Genomic DNA, 22965 nt, shown 5'->3' with positions numbered 1-22965 from the left:
GGAGGGCAGAGAGGGACAGAGAGGGCAAAAGATGGGAGACAGGGAGGTCCAGGAATTAGGGAGACCAATATAGGCACACCTTGGAGACACTACAGGTTCAGTTCCCGCCCACCGCAATGAAGTCAAACCACAACAAAGTGAGTCAAACCAATAATTTTGGTTTCCAGTGCATAATAAAGTTATGTTTATACTATATTGGAGTCTATCGAACATACAGTAGCATTATGTCTATAATAACAAGGTATAAAACTTAATTAAAAAATACTTTATTGCTAAAAAATGCTCACCCTCCTCTGAGCTTTGAGCAAGGTGATCTTTTTGCTGGTGGAGGGTCCTGCCTCCATGCTGATGGCTGCGGCTGATCAGGGTGGTGGCTGCTGAGGGCTGAGGTGGCTGGGGCAATTTCTTAGAGCAAGACCACAAAGAAGTTTATTGACCACAACAATTGACTCTTCCTTTTATGATTTCTTTGTAGCATGCTGAGATATAATGATTTCTAAGATATATATACATTTCGTGATTCAGAGGACCAAGCTTGCTTCTCAGGTATCTTTGGTCTTCTCCACAGTTCCTGAAAACACTTCAGAGCCAGAAGGTGAAATGGGTGTTTTGTTATGTTAATGAGAGACTTTTTGAACCCCACTGCAAGGGTAGAGGCTGGTTGCCAGGGGGACAACCACGTGATTAGAGAGGGTGGGAATTTTCAGCCCCAAACCCCAACTTCCTGCTAGGGAAGAGGGCGGAGGGGCTGGAGATTGAATCCCCCAATGGCCAGTGACTTAGCCAGTCCTGACTGTGTGATGAGGCCCCCACAACAACCCCTGAGAAGAGCATCTTGCCATTTCTTTTTGCATCATGTTTCTCTGAGAGCTCCCACACTTGGGGAACCAGAACACTTCCATGTACCACTGAGTGGGGCCCCAAGCTCAGGGCGGAGAGAAGCTCTCCTGTATTTGGGACCTTGGCCTATGTATCTCTTCATCTGGCTGTTAACCTATCTCTTTCACAGTATCCTTTATTAAATGGGTAAACATAAGTGTTTTCCTGAGATCCGTGAGTTCTAGCAAATTAATCGAACCTTGTGGGAGGTGTTGGAACCTCTAACCTGTAGCCAGTTGGTCAGAAGCACAGGGAACAGCCTGAGTTGTGACTGGCTTCAGGGCGTGGTGGTGGAGGGTGAGAGTCTTTTAGAACTGAGCCCTTAGCCTGGGGATTCTGGTGCTGTCTTGGGTAGACAGTGTCAGAACTGAGCTGAAATTCTCGGACACCTGGCTGGTGTTCTCAAATTGTTTGGTGACCTGCATGGGACCCGCCCCAACACACACATTGGAATTGGGTTCAGAATCCAAGTGGATGGACATGCATTTGGAACCTCTTTCAAAATGGGAGTCAAATCTTCTCAAACCCTGCTCCTGCTCTCTCTTTCAACTTCATGTGATTTTCTAAATCCTTTTGCTGTCATTTCAACAATTTTCACAGCATCTTCATCAGTAGATTCCTGATGATCTCAAGAAACCACTGTCTTTTCTCATCCATAAGAAGCAACTCCTTGTCTGTTCAAGTTTGATCATGAGATGGCAGCAGTTCAGTCCCAGCTTCAGGCTCCACTTCTCATTCTAGTTCTTACACTGTTTCTACCACATCTGCGGTGCTCCTCAAAGTCTTCCATGAAGTTGCAATTAACTTCTTCGAAACTCTTGTCCTTATTGATATTTTGACCTCTTCCCATGCATCATGTATGTTCTTAATGGATTCTAGAATGGTGAATCTTTTCTAGAAGGTTTTCAGTTTACTTGACCAGATCCATCAAAGGAGTCATTATCCATAGCAGGTAAAGCCTAACAACATGTATTTCTTAAATAATAAGATGTGAAAGTCAAAATTACTCCTAGATCCATGGGTGGCTGTGGAATAGATGCTGGGTTAGCAGGCATGAAAACATTAATCTCAGGTACATCTCCATCAGAACTCTTGGGGGACCAAGTACATTGTCAATGAGCAGGAATCTTTTTTCTGAGCACTAGGTCTCAATAGTGGGCTTCAAATATTCAGTAAACCTTGTAAACAGACGTGTGGTCTTCCAGACTTTGTTGTTCCATTTATAGAGCACAGGCAGAGTAGATTTAGCATAATTCTTAAAGGCCTTAGAATTCTTGGAATGGTAAATAAACATTGGCTTCAACTCAATGTCACCAGCTGCATTAGCCCCTAACAAGAGTCAGCCTGTCCTTTGAAGCCTAGCATTGAATTCTCTAGCTATCAAAAGCCTAGATGGCATCTTCTTCCAATAGAGGGCTGTTTCATGCACATTTAAAATCTGTAGCCACCTTCATTAATGATCTTAGCTAGATCTTCTAGATAATTTGCTGCAGCTTCTGCATCAGCACTTGCTGCTTCCCCTGGCACTTTCCTGTTATACAGATGACTTCTTTCCATAAACCTCATGAACCAACCTTTTCTTCTGCAGCTTCCTCACCTCTCTGAGCCATCACAGAATTGAAGAGTCAGGGCCTTGCTCTGGATTAGGATTTAGCTTAAGAAAATGTTGTGGCTGGCTTGATATTCTTTGCAGACCACTAAAACTTTCTCCATATAAGCAGTAAGGCTGTTTTGCTTCCTTATCATTCGTGTGATTACTGGAGGAGCAGTTTAAATTTCCTTCAAGAGCTTTAACTTTGCATTCACAACTTAGGTAACTACTTGGTGCAAGAGGCCTAGGTTTCAGCCTATGTCAGCTTTCAACATGCCTTCCTCACTAAGCTTAATCATTTCTAGCTTTTGATTTAAAGTGGAAACCCCATGAGTTTCCACTTCGCAGGGGTGCAAAACGGTAATTCCCCTGCATCTAGTTTGCACTGCCCCATATGCTGGTATGGAAATGTAACTTCATATATATCCAGACCACTCATGTTTCCTCTTCAGGAAATGACCTGCTCATATCCTTTGTTCATTTTTCTATTGCTTTTTATTGTTTTCTTATTGATTCTAAATTCCTTATATAAGTTTGATATCAATCTTTTCCAGTTACATAGATAGCAGATGTCTTCTCCCTATGAAGGACTATCCTTTCACTTTCTACATTTGACCCTTGAACAACACAGATTTAAACTGCACGGGTTCACTTATAAGTGGATTTTTTTTTCAATAAATATATTGGAAAATTTTTTGAGATTCGTGACAATTTGAAGGAACATTTTCTTTTCTCTAGCTTAGCTTACTGTAAAAATGTAGTATATAATAATTATAACATGTATGTGTTAATCAGCTGTTTATGTTATCAGTAAGTCTTCCAGTCAAGAGTAAACTATTCGAAATTAAGTTTCTGGGGAGTCAAAAATTATACATGGATTTTTGACTGCAGGGGGGTTGGCACCCCTAAACCCCAAGTGTTGTGCAAGGGTCAACTGCAGTGTCTTGTTAATTGAAATGTTTTGAATTATCACTAAAGCTGAGTGATTGACACACGGGGATTCATTACACTATTATTTCTACTTTTGTGTAATTTTGAAAATTACCATAAACAAAAGGGTTGGTAAAAATCTATAAAACAAAAGATTCTCTACTATCCCCAATTCCTAAAGATCAGCTCCTATGTTTTGTAGTTTTACTCTCCACATTCAGGTCCTCAATGCCACTGAAATTTATTTTTATAGTTGCTCTGTCCAAGGATCAAATCCTCTCTCTCCCTCACGTATGGCCAGCTATCCCAGCCTCATTTCCCACCCTGTATGTCCCTTCTCCTCAGACCAGAAATGCCCCCCTCTGACCCTTATGCTCTTGGGTCTGTTTCTAAGCTCTCTAGTCTGTACTTCAGTCACTGTGTCTCTTCTTGCCACAGTCTTAATTCCCATCTAACAGATAGGCCAGATCTTCAGAATGACTTGGGTAGTCTTGATCCTTTTTAATTCCATATGAATTTTACAATCAGCTCACCCAATTCCAGAAAGGAAAAAAACCCAACTCTGTTGGGATTTTAATCGAATTGCATTGAATTTCCAGATTACTCTGGGGGAGATATAATAGCTTTATAACATAAAACTTTCCTGACCATTACCTTGACCATCCATATGTTTAGGTCTTCGTTCTTGGTCCCTATAGAAAAATACTGTTTGTTTTCTCCTTTAGGGTCTTGGTCAGTCTTTGTTAGGTTTACTCCTACGGGTTTTGTTACTCTTCCTTCCCACATCAAGTACGCCAGCCACGACCTTCCTTACCCACGACTCCAGCCCCTGGGTTGGGGCTCCTCCTTCCCACTGTCCAGGGAGCAGCTGTCCTGCCCCAGCAGCCGATGTTCCTGTGAGGCCTTGCCGGCACGGACAGAGCTCACACCTCCCATCCCCGGTCCTGTCAGCTGAGTCTGGGAAGGGTAACAGTTGTTTCAGGGGAACAGTGGCTTGCATTCTACACAGGCTGCACTCTGGGCCTCTTTCTCCCTGACCAGAGCAACTGTTTTGGGGGACAAGGGCTCCACCTGTCAGCTCCAGTTGCTCTCTCAGGCAACATCCAACTCCCTGCCCCCTTTTCTTTGTGTCTTACAAGCATGTCTGGCATGTCCTACTACTGCCCAGTACCCTGTTCTTGGGTCTGTCATTGCCTGGAGTTAGGGTGCAAAGGAATGGTGGTCATAAGTAAGGGACTATCCCTCTCAAGTGTACAATCTCTTACCCCAGAGGGGCTGCAACCCACAAAGTACTCACTCAGTTGTCACCACATTCAGGCCAAGCGTCCTCACAGCAGCCCACTCAGGTAGATAAGTGACTATTGTCACCGGCAGAGAGGTGCTGTGACAGGTGACAGGCCTGAACTCCCAGTTCTGGGCCAGCACGCTGCCCTTCTCCACCAGCACTTCCAAGCCTGGCCAGCCTCCACAACATGCTGCTTGGCACCCACACCCTCAGCACCCACTGTCCTTGAGGGGCCTCTTTTCAAAACTCCTTGGAGGTTCAGACTGCCTCAACCTCCAACACATGGGAAGGGCTCTAGGCCACTGCTGGTCCCCCCGAAGGGCCAACAGGACAGTGACTTGTAACAAGCCAGGGCCCCAGGCCCCAAGGGGACCTAGGCCTCCATTGATTCTGCAAGCATTAACTGAGCCCCAGCATCCTGTCGGCAGCTGCTCATGAGCATCAGGGTGCCTCGTGGCAGACCTTCCAGGAGCGGCCAACTCGGCTGGCCTCAGGTTCAGGGTGTACTGGGAGGTAAAACCCAAAACAATGGAAGGAAGGGAGCTTGTTTACTGGACACCTTCTAGGAGCCAAGTATTCTCCCATCTGTTGATCCTGTCAGTGGCAGGTATTATAATCGCCGATGGGGGAAGGGGGCCGCCGCATAGCAGATGGCTTCAGTCATCCCCACCCCTGGCTGTGCTGTGCACCGTCTCAGGCATCCAGAGCCATCCAGAGAGAGGCTCCTGAGCCAGCACGTAAAGCAGATCTGAGCCACAAGCGCAGAAGCACTCCTCACCTCCCCTGCAGGACGTGGCAGAGGCAGTGGCCAGGCTGCAGAGTGCCTCCATCCCCTGGATGGGAACAAGCAGAAAGGGGTGTGAGGGGCGGAAGGCCCAGCACTCCCAGGTCTTACCAGAACCCGTTAGCGTGGTTACAGTTCTCACACCCCGTCCTTGGTTTACCCAGCTGCTCATCTGTCACCCTGCTGACATTTAGTGTAACTGTCCTGTGTCCCCGGCACCTTGCACAGGTCCAGCACATTGTGCACACTCAACGCATGTTGCTGGCATGGATGGCCCAAGTAACTGATGCCTACGGATGGAGGTGATGGGGTCCCCAGGTTGCTTCTGGATGGCTGGGCCTGAGCATCAGCAGAGGGGACCAGAGAGGAGGACTCCAGAGGTCACTTACTGACCAGCCCACAGGCTTCAACTCACAAGTTGGCACCTAGATACTTTTTTTTTAAGTGACTTTAAGGAACAGGAGGTTTAGCCAATTTCCTCAAAGTTGCTGGCCGTTCCCCAGCCAGCAGAGTATGGGAGGGTAGAGGGCCAGTCAGTGCAGGCAGGATCCATTAAACAAAGCTGAATCAGGAATTAGAAGAGACTGCTCCTGTGGCAGCTTTTTTTGCCAGAAAGGATGGTTATCTTTCCAGGAAAGGTTGAGGAAATCCTAAGGACTGTGAGACCTTGGTTTTCTGACTTGGAGCAAATGCTGGGGCAGGCTGAAGGGCCGGGGGTAAGATTAATCCCAGGTGAGGGTGGGAAGGAGATGGGGAGGGAGTTCACCCCAGAAGGGGATAGACAGCAAACTGACTAGACCTGGCTAGACCCATGCCCTGGACCCAGCCGCTGCCCCTCCCCGCTCCCTTCCCAACACCCTCTGGGGCTCCCCATTGTTACCTGAGACAACATCCTGTTTCCCTTACTTACCCCAGTGTTCCTGGCCCCTGGAGCCCCTCTCTCTGCTTATAGGTGGTAGGGATGGGACAGGAGTCTGGCCCCAGGCCCAGGGTCCAAGGATCTCACAGCTGAAGATCCCACAGCTATGGAAACTGAGGTTGGGTGGGGTGGGGTGTGGTTTAGCAGATCGGGGCAGTGCTTGGTCAGGCCTCCATAGTTCCCTTGCAATTACGCATTTTGGAGATTCCCAGAGGGAACACTGAGGCTGTCCCTGCCTTTGGCCGGGTGCGGTCAGTTCCTCTCCTCCCAGTGGCGTGCTGTCGTTGGCCCCCAGGGTTCTCACACACATCCTGGGTGTGTGTGTGTGAATCAGTGGGGCACTGGGGCTCAGGAGCACAGGCTCTGAGCAAGCAGGCCTGGGGTTTGGATCCTGTCACAGAACTTTCATTTATTTATTCTTCCATCAAATGTTGATTGCCAAATACTGGGGCCACAGCAGCAGACTAACTAGATGTAAGTCCCTACTCTCATGAAGTTTACATTATGGTGAGGGGTGGAAGATAATCAACAAGAGAAGGGAGTAAAATAAAGTATATGGCATGTCAGACAATGATTTGCTGTGGAGACAAAGCAGAGGAGCAGATGGAAAGGAGGCAGCAGGAGATGGGGGGGAGGGGTGTGCTTTTAAATTGAATGGATGGTAACACCAGGCAAAGACTTGAATGAGGGGAGAAATATAGACATGTAGCCACCTGGAGAAAGAGCCTTGCAGGCAGGAACAATAGTAGATGCAAAGGCCCTGGGGCAAAAACATGTCTGTTACAGTTAAAGAGCCACAGGAAGGCCAGTGTGGCTAGGGAAGAGTAAGACAGGCAAGGACTAGAAGTTGAATCAGGAAGCCAGGGGAAGTCAGATCATCTAGGGCCTTGTAGGTCACAATTAAAGCCTCTGGCTTTAACTTTGAGTGAGACAGGAGCCATTGGACAGTTTGAGCAGAAAAAACAGGATCTGATTCATGTTTTATAAAGATCATTCTGGTCACTTTGTAAAAAAGAGAAGCAGGAACCAGTTAAGAGGTTACTACGTAATTTAGGTGAGAGATGATGAATGCTCAAGACAAGAGTAATCATGGTGGTGTCAGTGAGAAGTCGTAAGATTCTGAATAATTTCTGGATAGTGAACTGTGATAGGAAGAGAGACATCAATAATAACTTCCAAGATTTTGGTCAGAGTAACTAGAAAGATGCAGTTGTAGAGATGGGAAAACCTGAGGGAGGGGCAGGTTTGGGGCAAGATCAGGCCATTTATTTGCTGAGTGATTTTGTGTAGTTCCTTAGCCACTCTGAACCTCAGTTTCTTCATTAGTACAATGGTTATAGTAACGGCTTCCCTGCCAAGTGGTGGTAAGAACTGAGTGAGATCAGGAGTTCCCAGGCTTGGCACATGTGTGTACTCAATATATGTCCTGCCCTCGACCCAGAGGTGACGCATGGCCATCAGAACTCCTCAGGAAGCAACAGGAAGGAGAGGAAGACTATGATGAGTGTAATCTGTACTCCAGCCCTTCTTCCCTGCTTTCTCCAGGCAGAAGTGGGACAGGTCTTTCTGACATTTTTCTTTCTTCAGGGTCTTTGATGGTTTTGGAGATGGTGATGATGCCAATGAGGCTGGTGCTAGGATGATGTAAGTGATCACACTCCCAAGGCAGTGAAGTTCACAAAACACTTGCATGGCCATTATCTCATCTGAGTCCAGCAAGGTAGAGATTGTACCCAATTTATGAAGTAGGAGAATAAGGTATTTAAAAACAAACCCCCAGGCTGATCCTGTATCTTGCTATTTCATGGAACTTGGTTTAATCTTGGGGGAGTGGAACAGAGAAGAGGGTCCTGAAGTGGGTATCCCTCTTCCTGTCCCTGAGTGGAAGTGCCACCCACCTGTGTCCATCTGGGCCGAGCTATGAGATGGACCTTGACCCTGCTCTTCTACCCCCAGGAGACAGCCACAAGGGACTGCCCAGATCCCAGTCTCCCTGTCTCAGCCACAGTGAGCATGCCTGGTATGTCTGGGCTGCAGCCTTACAGCTTCTGAGGTTTGGACAGAGGGGGTTACATGCATTGTTCCATTCTGGTTACTGCTTCCAGATACTCCCAATTACTGAGATAACAGAGGAGGGGACTGGAGCCCAGAAGAATCAATGTGCCATTTCTGTGGTCACACCCTTGAAAGTGTAATTTGAGGTCTGTCCCCAGCAGGAAGAATTTCAGCATATGCTCCTTCCAATTACTTCTTCCAGCCCAGCTGCCTCCTGCCCTCAATGTACCAGGTGCCAGAACACAGCTGTCTGTTCATTGCTTCCTCACCCAAGCAAGCTCTCCTGGGTGGGGCTCAGCTGGGTGGGGCAGCTCTGTAGAGTCCAGTGAGGCAGTGCCCCTTGCAGGCAAATTCAGCCAGAGACTGATTCTGAGCAGCAGTTCTGACTGGTGAGAGCTGCTGCTGATCGGTGGGGATGGGTGTGGGGGTTTGGGAGGGTAGTAAGTGTCAGGTCAGGGTGGATCAAGGGCCGTCAAAAGAAAACAGAATTGCCTGGGAGAGAACTGCTGGACGGAGGGAGAAGAGGTGGGGATGCAGGGAGACTGAGGGTGTGCATGAGAAGGGGGGTGACTACAGGAGGGGAGGGTCCAGGGAACAGGAGTGGCCCCTGGAGGCACTCTGCAGGTCCTGGCCCCAGCTTTATGCATGCCTTGGCTGGGTCTGCCCTTTGGTGAGAACTCTCCCACCCAGCTATCTTGCCAAGAGAAAGGGCTTCAGAAAAACACAAATGACCCATGAATGGAGGACTGGGGGAGCATTAGGGTGTAAACTGAAAGACTGCAATATGGGGGAATCCTGTCCACCCCAAGTCTTTGCCCTGTGAGTGGGGGAGCAGGGAAGGGGCAAGCCTAGTCTCCATTGCCTTCACAGTCACCAACCCGCCATGCCTGTTCCGCTGCTCCCGATGCTGGTGAGGACACTGCTGGCCCGTCTGCTGCTGCCTGCCGCCCGCCTGGCCCGCCAGCACCTCCTGCCCTTGCTGCGCAGACTGGCTCAACGCCTGGGCTCCCACGACATGCGAGAGGCTTTGCTGGGCTGTCTATTGTTCGTCCTCAGCCAGAGACACCCTCCAGATGCTGAGGAGGCCTCTAGAGTGGCGCGCCCGGAGAGGAGGGGGAGACTAAGCCCCCAAAAATGAGGCCACAAGTCCTAGTAGCGGCCATATCCATTGACACGCTTTCTTTCGGAGTAGCACAGTCCTGGCATCATTACTGACCACAGCCCACCCAGTGGGCAGAAGACATGGTGGGGAGATGAGCAGGAGAGGGGTCTGACCAGGACATGCCTCCCTACTCCCAGCAAAAATGACTGGATGGATGTCATGCCTCTAGCAGAAAACTGCTCATTACCCCTCCCTCCCTCCCTGTGTAACTTTCCTGATCCCCTCTGATCTCAAGGGAGAAAGATACGACTCTCCCCTTTCTCCTCCAGGAAAATGGGGACATGAGGTCCAGCGAGGGACAATATTTAACCCGTGGACAACTGACACTCTAGCAGAGAGGGACAAGACTAATTCAGACTGTCTTCCAAACTAAGGGTTTAATTTAAAATAGTAAGACCTTGGATCCTGGGGAGGCAGTCCTGCCCCTAGGCCAGCATGCAGCAGATGCTCAATAAAACCTTGTTGGTTTGAATTCTTGGGACGCCTTGAACGTCTTGTCACCCACCCTCTGACGCAACACTGTCTAACCTGGCCAGGGGGTGGGGGTGGGGAACAACTTAAAGCTTCCTTTTGCTTCCCATGCCATTGTCCCTCTGTCCGCACCTCCTGGAAGTTGTTTTTCTTGTCTAACTTCAGTCACCATGCCACACTGTGACCTCCCAGTAGTCTTGGGTCTGACTTGGAGAAGGTTTAGCTGGCCAGCTCAAGGTAAGGAGGAAAATGTTCCTGACAGCCAGCGTTCAGAGACTTCTCAGCTAGTGGGTTGGGGAGAGGAGATTAGTTTGCTAAGGGACCCTGGTCAGCCCCCGGGGAAGCAGTGCAAGAAGTGCAGGCACCTAAAGAGATCTGGTGTGGGGGGATACCTGAGGAATTCACCTGATCATTCCTCCCCAACCCCCCAGTGGTAGACTCCTCAGGGGTCAAATAAGAGTTGGCAGATTTATTGTATTCCAGCCTCCGGATAATTTGCTTAAGGTTCCCATGCAATAATGCTCCTTCCCTCCCTCCGCCATCGGATGTTGGGCTCTAAGGTTCAGAGGCAGGTAGTGATAAACACAGGTTCCCTTCAGTACCCTCATCTCGTCCCCACGCCGGCGCGGGAAGCTTGGCGCTCGGTAAGAACCGAGGCCCGAGCTGTGCGTCCCACAGCCCCGTAGGGCTTTCTGGTGGCCCCCCCTTTCCCACCCCACCCCCCGTGGCCTCCCACCCCTCGCCAACGTTTGCTTCTCCAGGAGTCCTCAAAAACCCGTGCAGGTGCTCCTCCGTCTCGGGAAGGCGACCTTGGTGGGGGGGAGGGGCAATGAAGGGGTTTCGAGACCATAGTCTCCTAACTCCGTTCCCCCCCGGGGTCACGGGCGTCCTTTTGGGGCCTTCTCCTTCCCTCCCGCCGGTCTCCCTTGCTGCCGGCGGCGCACCGAAGCGGGCGGCGCTGGGCGGAACAGAGCCGGCGGCGGAGCGCGGGTCGGGCTCCGAGATCGCCCGTGGCAGCCAGGCGACGAGACCGGGCAGATCCGGCGCGGATGTTGATTTCGGGCCAGGGCCACGCGGGGGCCCAGAGGTGAGGAGGCCTGGAGGAGGACCAGGGACATGCCGGCCGGGAATTTCCGTCCTGCCTCTCCAATCCCGGATGCCCCCTCCAGGGCCTCCGCGGGTGCGCGGGCAGCAGGGGTCGCCGGGGAGATGATGGGGCTGGGGTGTGGCTGGATCAGCCCTTCCCACCCCACTCCTGTGTTAGGGCCCCGAGGGAGGCCGCGGAGAGGGGCAGCCAGAGGACTGGGCGGTGACGGACAGGACTGACTGGGCCTCCCTAGAAGAACCCCAGTGAGCTGGGGCTCCGCGGCCGTCCAGCAGAGGGCCCTGACACCCAGCAGCCATCTCTGGCCAGGGAAGTGTATCTGCAGGGGCGTGGGCGCTGGCTGAGGGCCCAGGCCGGGTGAGGGCCAGACAGGCTTCTCTCCAGCAATAAATAACAGCCCTGGCAGCTGCCATCCAGTGAGCAGGCCGGGCCTCGGTGGGGGTGGGGAGAGGAAACAGCCTTCGCCCATCCAGCCTGGGACCCTCACCACTTCCCTCCAGTTTCTTTCCACTCCCAGCCCCCTTTGCACACAACCGCAGCTCCTGGCCACCAGCCTGGCCATGCCTGGCGGATCTGCCTGACCACTAAGCCTGCCACCCCCACAGGCCCAGAGATGGGAAATGAACGTGGGGAGACAGGGGCCAAAGCGGGGAGAGGAGTACCAGGAGAGGAAGAGACAGAGACTGGACAAACACAGTGGGTATGAGCTCGGGGTGAGGGGGACGTAGATGCAGACGTGAAGCTGCCCTCAAGCCGTGGGCCGGTGCCTAGAAAAACAACACCCAAATCCCTCTTCCTGCCGCTGGGGTAAGGCTGGGCGGTGATGGTGTGTCATGTCTCCATGGGGCACACCCCCATGTTCCCATGGGATGTCCCAGCTGGATGGCTGGGAACGTCCCTTCTGGGCTAGCTTGAGGAGAGTCCACCGATCCTAAGCAGAAAAGCTACCTTTCTCCTTAAGGCTCAGTCTATTCTCTGCGGAGAGGGTGTCTCCGCCTTATCCCTATGGTGTTAGTCCTACTAATTTTTAATTAGCGTCTATGGCTTTTTTAAGAAGACAGGCCTCTTGGTTAGCTGGGGTGCGACTGGATTGGGTTTTCTGTCCTCAGTACCTCTCCAGCCTTTGGGTTGTCTCCAGCACTGAGGGCCACCAATCTACCCCAAATTGAACGACCGATACAAGGAGAGAATTCTCACCCCTCCCTCGGAGGTACAAAAAGTACTGACCGCTCCTCAGCTGGTGGAGGATGTGGGGCTCAGCAAGGCTCCACCTCTGCCTCAGTCTCAGGGCAATAGAATTCGCTCGGGATGTAAGGCTGTTCTAGGACTTTCCCCTTCCCATCTCCAACTGTGCCTCAACTTTTCCAAAGTTCTGTACTTAGAGTGAATCATGAGGGGGCTACAGGCTGTGCGTCTATCCCCTGCCCGCCTCCCCCATCCCTATAGCCACACATTCCCCCTCCACGTCAAAGTAGTGGGTAGTATGGTGTTTGTGTGTGGGTCTGTGTGCCTTAAACTCACCATGCAGGCCATTGGCTATGCTAATTATGTCCGAGGGCTCCCACGGAGGAGTGGGGCAGGCAGAGGACAGATCTGAAGGGAAGAAAGTGGCACTGGAAAAGGCACAGCGTGGAAGAAAGTGACCTGGGAGGGCGTTTGGGACATCTGGGGTGAAGCGTGGACATGGGGGCGTTCCTGACCTGTCCGAGCAGGTTTGTCGCTGGCAGAGCACCCAGACGAGCTCTGTGGGAGTTTGCGTAGCCCCAAGGTGGAGACTAGAGTTACCCAGTGGGTTCTGTGCCCTCCAGCCCCCTGCTCCTTGATGGAGCAGGTGTGGTGTGGTAGGGCTCAAAGAGGTCCCATCTACAGAAATAACGCGAAGAGGGAGCCAGGCAGCCCTGGGGGACGCGGGGATTACGCGGTGAGTTCCTGCTAGTCGGAATCTGCTGAGCTGGTGGGCGGAGCGGCGGCGGTGGGCGGGGGAAAGGGGAGGGGCGGGGCGCGGACGCGGAGAGGGGCGGGCCCAGCGGAGGGAGGGTTTGAATGTGCTTCAGCGGCCGCGGGAAGCGGCGGAGAGAGCTCGCAGGTCTCAGCGCGGGAGGACCCTTTCCCAGCAGGTGCGGCCCGGGGCTGGGGTCCGGGGACCGCCTGGGTGGAAGGCGCCTCTTCGCGCTTGCCACGAGGGCAGGGAGGCCAGGCCTAGCAACTGCGCGGCCGGGAGGGGGAACGCCGGGTGGGGCCCTCGCTTCCCCCGCGCACAGCGTGCTGAGCCGCGCAGCACGTGGCGCGCAGGGGCCGGTGGGGGGCGGGTGGTAGCTGCGGGGACCAGGACCCGAGCGGGGCGTGGGCGGCCTGGTTCCTGGGCCTGAAACCCGCCGTCGCTGCTGACCTCCGCAACGGGCGGGCGAGTAGATGGTTAATTTCGATCAATCTTGTCGGTACTGGGGAGGCGCCGCGCCTCCAGCTGCGCTGGGTGCGGGGAATGGGGATGAGGGCACGCGGAAGGGAGGTAGAGCTCTCTCTTTAACCCCGGCCTTTTATTGGCCGAGCTCTAGTCCCTGGCCTCCTCTTCGCTGGCGCGTCCTCATTTACTCCCAGAGAGAGGACTCTTCCTTCACTCAGAAAAGACAGACACGCACAGGGAAGAGCAGTGGTGGGTGAAGGCCTGTCCCACCCCCAGCCCCTCATCCCCTTTGCCCTCATGGTAACTTACGGGCCCTCTCACTTGCTTGCCTGTGTGAGCAGTCCATGCCAGGACATGTGTGTAATAGGAACTGACCTTCAAGTCAGGCTGGAGATAACCTCGGCCCCCAGCTTGTATTTCCCACTTAGCTGGTGCAGAGTACAGGGCTAGCTGGAAGGTAGCCTTTATGCCTCCCCATCCTAGAAGGAGCCGAGAATATGCTGCACCTTGAATGAATTCCAGCTAACCCACAGCTCTGTGACTTTAGGCAAGTGACTCAACCTCTCTGAACCTCAGCAGCCCTCATGTGTTCAATGGAAACAATTTATTGCTAGCTTACGGATGTGAGGGCAAGGCAGGGTACCTGCAGGTAGTGACCTGCCCCATATGGGATCCTGGGGAATGGAGAATTTGATGCTACCACAAGGGTGTGTCTAGAAGCTGTGGTGCATGAGAGGTGTTGGGGGTCTTGGGGGTGGAGACGTGCTCAATTTGGTGGCTGCTTTTAGGGCCCCATCTTGTCAGGCCAAGGCATGGTTAGAAGGACACCAGAGTCTCTGAGCTGGCATCAAATCCCTGGTTGCTTCTGGGTAAAGGCAGACAAGAACACTATACCTAGGCTGTCCCCCTGAATGTCAGGATGGGTGGGGGGCTACTCTTGGAGTTTAACTATGATACGGACTGGGATGGGGGTGGGAGGAGGCAGAAATAATGAATTCTCCGAGTCTAAGGAAGATTTTACTCAGGAAGGGGAGATACCCTATTCTCTGCACTCCAGTCCTCCGTCCGTGTTGAAACTACATCTGCTCTTTACTGCCAGGAATCTTGGCTGTGAGGATAGGGGTGTGGGGCACAGGACCCACTCAGCTGAGAACCTGGGAGTTCCCCTGCCTGCCACCTAGAGAAAACCTGAGTTCTGAGCCCTCTCCACCCACTCCCCAGGGTAGAGCCCTCTTGCCCCCATCCCTCTAGAAAGTATAAAAACTGTTGTTCACAACTCTGTCCCCAGTGCCTAGAACAGTGCCTGCAAGCACAGAAGTCCTGGGTGAATACTTGTTGAAAGGGTGAATGTAAGAAGACCTCTGCTTCCACGCGGGGTGTGTTGTCTGTGGGACTGAGGAAGGCCTTTGGGGAGTCTGGAGTTTACTTAGAGAGGGATTGAGAGGAATTATTAGAAGGGTGGAAAAGCCCACTGAGGTCTCAGGGGCTCTTGGCAGTGTCTGTCTCAGGTCAGAGACCTGGACTGCGTCTGTGAGTTACTCTACCCCCTCAGCAACGCTGCTGATACAGCTGGGTCTCATATCTCCCAAGCTACAGGGGTGATTTTTATTTGCTGGTTGTGTGTAAGGCTTCATAGAATGGGGCCATTCCTCACCACAGCAAGGCCTAGGGGGTTCTCCCCTGACATGCCCTGTGTCACTTTCTTCATTCTGGACCCTTACCCAGGAGGAGAACATGGACAAGGCCAGCTGCCTGAGCCTGAGCTAGGACCATCTCCCAGGGACTGCCCAGACCCCCTCTGCTCTGACCCTTCTGGCAAGCCTGGACATTCGGTGAGTGCTGGCCCACTTGGGGAAGCCAGTCCTCACCTGAAAGAGCAGACCTGGCTCCCGAGCTAGGCCCACGCATGGGGCATGTGCCAGCACAGGCCTGCCTGGCTTCCCATGGCATCCAAAGGGAAGGCTCTTTTATGTACTGGTGCCAGGGTGCCTCCACCTACATATGCCCGAGGCAGGAGAGGGACACTGAGGGGGAGCCTAGGAGCTTGGGGACTATGCAGTCAGACCTGTGTCCGCATCCCTCCAGTCTTCCCTTTGAGTTTGCTCTCAGAAAGGGGAAGAGGACAGAGAACTAGGAATGAGTTAAAGAGGAACTGAGGGGGGATGGTGTGACCCAGTGGCCAGGCTAGATTGTAGGAAGAGCTGTGTCCCCATACCTGTTGTGAAGTATTTTCCTGGAAAACTGGCCAGGAACTAGGAAGCCCCCAGGCAGTGGCTGGAAAAGAAAGTTAAGTGCCCCCAGCAGATGCTGGAGTGTAGGTACCTCCAGGAGGACACAGGCTCTCCAGAGCCTGCTCTAGCCATGAGTCCAGGAAAGCAACCTGGACCTCAGGCTGCTTCCACTGTTACCTGGCACCAGGGTAGAGAGGCCAGACCTGCAGAGGGGCCTGGGGAAGGAGGCCTCTCTGGCCTGGCCTCAGGCAGACCCCCTGTTGCTGCTGCTCCTGCTACAGCAGATCTGTTTTGTGCCCTTCCTCCTCCCCTTCCCCTTATCTTTTCTGCTCTATCTCCTTTCAGTCTTTCCTGTTTCTTTCTAGTCCCATTGTCATCACTGCCCCTGACCCCTCTCATCCTCTTCCCTGCCATGGCCCATTGGTCCCTCCCTCTCAATCATGCTTCCTCCTCCTTCCTTCCTGCTCTCCACCCTCCTGTTTCCCAGCTTATAAAATGCTCTGGCTGCTGGATATAAATAGTGGTGGTAGCAGTGGACTGGCCTGGACCAGGCTGGGAGCCAGGTGGAGCCTCAGCAGGCAGGGGCCTTGGCAGGACTGGTCAGAGGGGTCCGATTGAGGAGTCCTGAGAGGCAGGGCCAGCGGGGGTTCCTTCTGGACCCTTCAGCTTGCCTGCTCTGTCTGCCCTGCCTGCTTCCTACCCCACAAGAGTCTGAAGAGGCCTGTGGGGAAGCAGGGCCAAGACAGGACCTCATACTGCTTCTGTCCCCAGCAAACATCAGAGGGAGGAAACTCTGAGCCAGGCAAAACTGAGACCACCATCACCATGACAACCAGTCACCAGCCTCAGGACAGGTACTGGGGAACCTGGACTGGGGATCCAGGGGTGTGGGAAGGGTCTCTGGATGGGCTTGGTGCAATGTCCTTTGGAATTTAGAGTTGCCCCTGCTGACTGGCCTTCGAGCCAGGTAACTATGACTCAGGTCTGCATCAAGGACCGGAGCCATGCATACCTTGGCTGGGTGCTGGTGGGGAGAACCAGGATGGGTGGGCGGCAGCCCCTCCCTGGCCTGTCAGTGTTTCCACTGTTGCTCTCCAGCCAGCCAGCAGCTTCCAGCTTTTACCGCCACCACCACGGGGAAATATTTGGCAATATCTCTCATTCCAGAGCACATCTGGCAGAACAATCCTGTCCCTCCGGGTTGATCTGGGACTCCTGCCTCAGATGACCCTGGCCCACCCTAGTCCTTGATCTGACCTCCCTCTTGCTTCTGTACCCGTGAAGGCTATGAATTCCCTCAAGTTAGACTCGCAGCTGCGATCATGCATGTGTGTTTTGGGGCAATAGGCTATAACTTGATTCAAGCTCTCCGAGGAGTAGGAGCCAGGAACATTGATGAAGCCATGTCTGGGGTCCAGATGCCTTCAACTCAGATGGCTGACCCCATCCCCTCTCCCCTGTCCGAAGGCCACAGAACTAGGCTAACTCTGGCTGTGGGACCTTGGGCACTTAGCTTGGTCTCTCTGGGCCCATTTCCTGCCTGTAAAATAGAGGTGAGGTTTATTTGAATGGGAGGGAATTGAAGGAGACATAGTAAGTACGGGCCACAGGTTGGTTCCCTCCATTCCCAGGCTGCCTGCCTGCCCAGTCCCAACCTCGTCACTCTGACAGGTCTAAATCCCTCTCCCATCTCCACCCACCTGTTGCACTCACCCTGGCCCTCTATCCCATGTGACCTTGGCTGGAAGCTTCTCCCTTCTCAAAACAGGGAGTATATGAGGTTGTTGGGGTTGGGGGGACTGTAGTAGTAATGGCTCTGACCTGCCCACTCGGGGTGCTCATCCAGTCCCTCCCATCTGGCCAGACCTATCTCCTCACTGCTTTGGGATTCATCCCTGCCATCTCTGTGAAGAAGAAAGTAGGTGTTGGCTGAGGGGAGGGTATAGCAGACACATCTGGAGACGATGGTGGGAGGGTGAGGGGCTGTGGGGGAAAGCTGGCCTGTCCCAGACAGACCTTGAGGTGTAGGGCTTGGGCTGGTGCCCTGTGCCCCGGCCAAAGCGAGGGCGGTGCTTATTTACACTCTGGGACCCAGGTGGAGTCCAGTGGCCCAATACATCCTGGCCTGCTCTAGGTGACGTGACTTAGAAAGCCGGTTCTGTCTGGGCCAGGAAAAAAACAGCTTCCTCATTTCCCAGCCACCCCAGGTACCCCACCCTCCTACCCCACTAGGTCCAGAATGGTCTGGGAGTTTCTTCACCTCAGAATCGTCTTTGTGGAGCCCTGCCTAGACCGCATAATTATTCCCAGCCTGCCTGGTGGGGGTGGAAGACACTTACGGTTTGCTTTCTCACTCACCGGTCCAACCCCTACCTTCAGCAAGATTTCCAAAACCACCTCCAGATGTGTTCCCAAGTTGCAGGGTCCCCCGATTCTTCAGGGCTGAGACCCAAAGTCCTGCCAGCTGTGCCCTTCAGTCCTGTGTCCCAGGTCCCCTCCCCCTCTAGACTTGTCTGTGTCCTTTTCCCTATCCCAGGACACTTCCTCTTCTACATACACCCCTAGGAGGGCACATGCACACGGACTTAAACACAGATGCCCTGGGACAGCTGGAGGCACTGAAGGTCAGGGAGGAAGGGGCCTCCCCAGGTTTGATCTGGGAAGGAGGGTGGGACGGTGGATCACTTGCCCCTCTTTCCTCTTCCATCCTCAGGTACAAAGCTGTCTGGCTTATCTTCTTCATGCTGGGCCTGGGGACACTGCTCCCCTGGAACTTTTTCATGACAGCCACTGCGGTGAGACTGGGGGTACTGGGCTCCAGGGGGCTTGTCCACTGGGCATGTAAGGGCCTGGGTCTGTACTCATGGGCACGGAGAGACGTCTCAGCATGCCCCTCTGCAAACCCCACAGTATTTCACAAACCGCCTGGACAAGTCCCAGAATGTGTCCTTGGTCACTGCTGAGCTGAACAAGGACGTCAAGGCCTCGGCCATCCCGACGGCACCCACTCCAGAGCGGAATTCCCTCAGTGCCATCTTCAACAATGTCATGACCTTATGTGCCATGCTGCCCCTGCTGGTCTTCACCTGCCTCAACTCCTTCCTGCATCAGAGGTGGGCTCCTAGGCCCAGCCCCACCCCTCCTGCGTCCTGTACTCCCTACCGGAGGCCCTGGCTAAACCACTCCTCTCTGCTGCCCTTGCCTCTCTGGCAGGATCTCCCAGACTGTTCGGATCCTGAGCAGCCTGGTGGCCATCCTGCTGGTGTTCCTGATGACTGCCATCTTGGTGAAGGTACAAATGGATGCTCTGCCCTTCTTCATCATCACCATGATCAAGATCATTCTCATTAATTGTAAGCGGGCCTGGGAGGGGACCTGGGGCAGGGATTGTCCCACAGAACCTCCCTCTTTTCAGACCCACAGTCAGCCAGAGAGAAGCCCACTCATCCCCTGGAGGAAAGGGATCCTGGGGACAAAGTTCAGAGGACTGAGCAGACATGGACCAGGGCTGAGAGTAGGGGCAGAGAGAAGGGTCACCCAGCATCGAGACTCAGTGGGAGTAAAGTGGGATTTACAGGGACCTGTCTGCCCATGGGCCCCCGACTACCCCCAGCAGAAGTGAGTCCCACCCTGGTCCTCCCTCCCCTGCTAATGCTCACTCACCCTGTTCCCCCAGCATTCGGTGCCATCCTTCAGGGCAGCCTTTTTGGTCTGGCTGGCCTCCTGCCAGCCACCTACACAGCCCCCATCATGAGTGGCCAGGGCCTGGCAGGCTTCTTTGCCTCAGTGGCCATGATCTGTGCCATCGCCAGTAAGTCTTAACTATCTATCTGCCTACCACTCTGGTTGCTGGGGAGAAGCGGGTGGGGCCTGTCTCTGATCACCGATCCCTCCCTCCCAGGTGGTTCAGAACTATCAGAAAGTGCCTTTGGCTATTTTATCACAGCCTGTGTGGTTATCATTTTGACCATCATCTGTTACCTGGGCCTGCCCCGGCTGGTGAGCAAATGGAGAATGCCAGGGTTTGGGGTCTGGGGGGTGGTTCAGGGCTCCAGACCAAGGGTGTTAAATGAGGCCAAAACCTGGGGGAGGCAGAAATTCTGGAGATCCCACCTCTGAATCCATGTCCCTGTCTCCCTCACTTGATAGGAATTCTACAGCTACTACCAACAGCTCAAGCTCAAAGGGCCTGGGGAGCAAGAGACCAAGTTGGATCTCATTAGTAAAGGTCTGAATAGCCTGAGTAAACTGGGGTGGAGCCGGCCTGTGGGCAGAGGGGCCACACGAGCACAGAGCAGAAGAATGAGCGCACTGTATTTGCTGGCAATGATAAGCCAGAGGCCAGAGGGACCAGCAGTGGAGTGAGGGGGACAATAGGAAATAAAGGCTGGGAAAGATTGAATGGGGGGAGATCTGGGAAGACCTTGAATGCCTGAGGGCCGTGGGAAGCAATTTCAAACTCTTGGACAGGGCATAATGTGACCTGAGGCTCCTGGGAAAGGTATGGATGCTGGGGACTCATGCTGTGGGCATTTGAAGGGCTGGGGTAGGTGTTAGGGTACAGCTATGTACCCCCAACTAACACCAGCCTTTCTGGGGAATGTTTGTGTCATCTGTTGCTCTGTCCACCCCAACTTGAAGATCCTTCTGTCACGTGTTCAGCACCAGGAGAGGAGCCCGGAGTTTCAGCCCCCAACTCCCAGTCCACCAACAAAAGCCAGTCTATCCAAGCCATCCTCAAAAATGTGCGTGAGGCTTGGGTGTCCTGCCCTGTACTCCTGCCCCCTTTCTCTTTTACGGCTCCTCCCCCACACTGCCCATCCCCTTCCCTTCTGAGATGGGCAGCCTGGTGGCCATCCTGCTGGTGTTCCCTGCTGAGGGGGTAGGCGGGGCGGGGTGTGTGTGTGTGTGTGTGCGTGCGTATGTGTTGTCTTGGTTCTTTAATATTCAACTGCTGTGAAGACACAGGCCTGGGGCCTTTTCCTCCAGATCTTAGTTCCAGCTCTCTCTGTCTGCTTTGTCTTCACGGTCACCATTGGGATGTTCCCCGCCGTGACTGCTGAGGTCAAGTCCAGCATTGCAGGCACCAGCGCCTGGGGTGAGGACATCATGGGTTCCCAGAATGGGGACAGACGGGCCAGAGCAGAACTGGGAGGGAGGGAGAAGGGGAGCCTGGGCTGCCATCTCCCCAGCTAGACTTCACTGTTTCCTGCCCTGGGCTGGATGCATCTTGATTACACAGCTGGGGAAACAGCTCTAGTGAAGCTCAGGGTTGTTTCTGTCTCTCTGGACCTGATAATTGTCCCCTAATGTATTCCTCTTCCAGGAGACTACTTCATTCCTGTGTCCTGTTTCTTAATCTTCAACATCTTTGACTGGCTGGGCCGGAGCCTCACAGCCATCACCATGTGGGTAAGTGGAAGAAGGGAGCACCAAGTCCCTGTGAGAGGGAGGAGTCCAATCTGAGACTCAGGAGGGAACTAAGAAAGCACTGTAGTAAGGGGACAGTGCTTCTTTATAAATCCAAGACAGTCTAAGTATAGTGGGGTATACAAGTCTTAAGTGTACAGTGTAATGAACATACATATAGGTATATACACACAACACACACACAAACATAAACACACCCCTGTGTAATTAGCCAGGTCAAGATGTAGAACATTTCCAGCACTCTAGAAGGCTCTACCATGCCCCCACCCAGTCAGTACCGCTAAGGGTAACTAGGATTTGAGGTTTCAGTTCAGATCTGGGAGGTCCCAGATGGAGTCCTGGGGGCCTCCGTGCGCCCTGAGGGCTGGCCTGGGCTGAGGCACTGCCTGGTTTCCACAGCCCGGGAAGGACAGCCGCTGGCTGCCAAGCCTGGTGTTGGCCCGGCTGGTGTTCATTCCCCTGATGCTGCTCTGCAACGTCCAGCCCCGGCGCTACCTGGCTGTGGTCTTTGAGCATGACGCCTGGTACATCTTCTTCATGGCTGCCTTTGCCTTCTCTAATGGCTACCTCGCCAGTATCTGCATGTGTTTCGGGCCCAAGTGAGTGGGGAACGTGGTGGCATCAGGCAAGGTCTAGAGCTCCAGTGGGTGCATTTGATAGAGAGAGAAAGGTCAAAAGGAGATTCCTTAATCCTGGAGCTTAGGTTTTTCAGGCTGAGGGAGGAGGGAAGGAGCAGCCAGGCTGAAGGGGTAGTGGTGGGTTGTGGGCTGGTGGGGCGGCGCCGTGGCTTGCTTCTGTGGAGATGTGGGAAGGGGGCTGTTGGGTGAGGTGGAGGACAGCCCCTGGTACGCGTCCCCCCAGGATGGAAAGCCAAGCTCGGGTTGGGAGGGTGGGGTGGGTTAGTTGGTGGAATGAGGTGCTCAGGCAAGTCTCCCCTGCCCAGTCCCAGATCGCCCTCTGAAGGTAGCCTTGCCCCCCTTCTCTAGGAAAGTGAAGCTGGCTGAGGCGGAGACAGCTGGAGCCATCATGGCCTTCTTTCTGTCTCTGGGCCTGGCACTGGGGGCTGTCTTCTCCTTCCTGTTCCGGGCAATTGTGTGACCGTGGATGGACAGAATGACTGCCACCTGCTCCTGCCCCTTCCTTCTCCCTCAGGGATGGGCAAAGGTGGTCTGGAGGTTTTCTTTTCTGGCCAGCTTCTGCTTGCTCACAGCCTGTGCTGGGCCTGGTGTCGGGCACTGAGGAGCAGTCTCTGTGGATGGACAGTGGGGACATTGTGAGCCTGAGGGTCAGAGTCAAGGGAGGGGTCTCTGTATCTGCTCATGCACTCCCACACTTGGCTCTGTCCCCTGCTTGAGCAAGGCAGGAGAGGGGGAGAGAGAGAGAGAGAGAGAGAGAGTGTGTGTGTGTGTGTGTGTGTGCGCGCGTGCACGCGCGCACACATGCGCGCATGCATGCATGTGTGTATATAGTCATCTGCTTGTACCAGGGGTGGCTAGGGCCAGGGCAGTCTGTTCTAAGGTCTGAGCTGTTATTTCCTGCCCTTCTCCCCTGTGCCTCCTCCCTGCACCTCTCTGAGGCCATCCCCTGATTCCCTTGTATTGTTTCTACCCATCATACCCCCTATACAATTATCATTTTACTGCCCTTTTTTATACTCAACAGAAACCAGGTGCCTTCAGAGGTTCTCTGATTAAATAAACCTTTTTTTTTCTCCATGCC

General features: G+C 53.5%; 2 protein-coding genes across 7 annotated transcripts; both read left to right on the top strand.

The window, feature by feature from the left end:
- The first annotated feature begins 8687 nt into the window (after window positions 1-8687).
- Window positions 8688-10077, top strand: MYMX (myomixer, myoblast fusion factor). Of its 2 annotated transcripts, none has more exons than XM_017676261.3 (2): window positions 8688-8832; window positions 9314-10077. In XM_017676261.3, the coding sequence occupies exon 2, from the start codon at window positions 9327-9329 to the stop codon at window positions 9579-9581; it is 255 nt and encodes an 84-aa protein (XP_017531750.1). In that variant the 5' UTR covers window positions 8688-8832; window positions 9314-9326; the 3' UTR covers window positions 9582-10077. The 2 variants fall into 2 exon arrangements, with proteins under 2 accessions (XP_017531750.1, XP_073080758.1); XM_073224657.1 differs by lacking the exon at window positions 8688-8832 and adding an exon at window positions 8883-8968.
- A 215-nt stretch (window positions 10078-10292) lies between these two features.
- On the top strand, window positions 10293-22965 carry SLC29A1 (solute carrier family 29 member 1 (Augustine blood group)). 5 transcript variants are annotated; one of them, XM_073224653.1, is made up of 14 exons: window positions 10293-10313; window positions 15311-15417; window positions 16588-16670; window positions 18530-18611; window positions 18727-18929; window positions 19030-19169; window positions 19493-19627; window positions 19718-19815; window positions 19966-20044; window positions 20458-20561; window positions 20806-20914; window positions 21143-21228; window positions 21646-21845; window positions 22233-22965. In XM_073224653.1, exons 3-14 carry the CDS (start codon window positions 16642-16644, stop codon window positions 22342-22344), a joined length of 1377 nt encoding a protein of 458 aa, XP_073080754.1. In that variant the 5' UTR covers window positions 10293-10313; window positions 15311-15417; window positions 16588-16641; the 3' UTR covers window positions 22345-22965. The 5 variants fall into 5 exon arrangements, with proteins under 5 accessions (XP_073080754.1, XP_073080755.1, XP_073080757.1 ...); XM_073224654.1 differs by lacking the exon at window positions 10293-10313 and adding an exon at window positions 10983-11163; XM_073224656.1 differs by lacking the exon at window positions 10293-10313 and adding an exon at window positions 13194-13298.

This window comes from Manis javanica, chromosome 16, assembly GCF_040802235.1.
Source record: "Manis javanica isolate MJ-LG chromosome 16, MJ_LKY, whole genome shotgun sequence".
Classification (NCBI taxonomy): domain Eukaryota; kingdom Metazoa; phylum Chordata; class Mammalia; order Pholidota; family Manidae; genus Manis; species Manis javanica.
This window is presented reverse-complemented; position numbering and strand designations above follow the sequence as displayed.

What these genes read in the sequence shown, in the direction of transcription:
- SLC29A1 (XM_073224653.1), top strand. Translation starts at nt 16,642, where the DNA reads ATGACAACCAGTCACCAGCCTCAGGACAG. An exon ending in AACTCCTTCCTGCATCAGAG is followed by an intron (nt 18,930 to 19,029) that starts GTGGGCTCCTAG and finishes CCTCTCTGGCAG; the next exon opens with GATCTCCCAGACTGTTCGGA. An exon ending in TCCAAGCCATCCTCAAAAAT is followed by an intron (nt 20,562 to 20,805) that starts GTGCGTGAGGCT and finishes CTTTTCCTCCAG; the next exon opens with ATCTTAGTTCCAGCTCTCTC.
- MYMX (XM_017676261.3), top strand. Translation starts at nt 9,327, where the DNA reads ATGCCTGTTCCGCTGCTCCCGATGCTGGTGAGGACACTGCTGGCCCGT.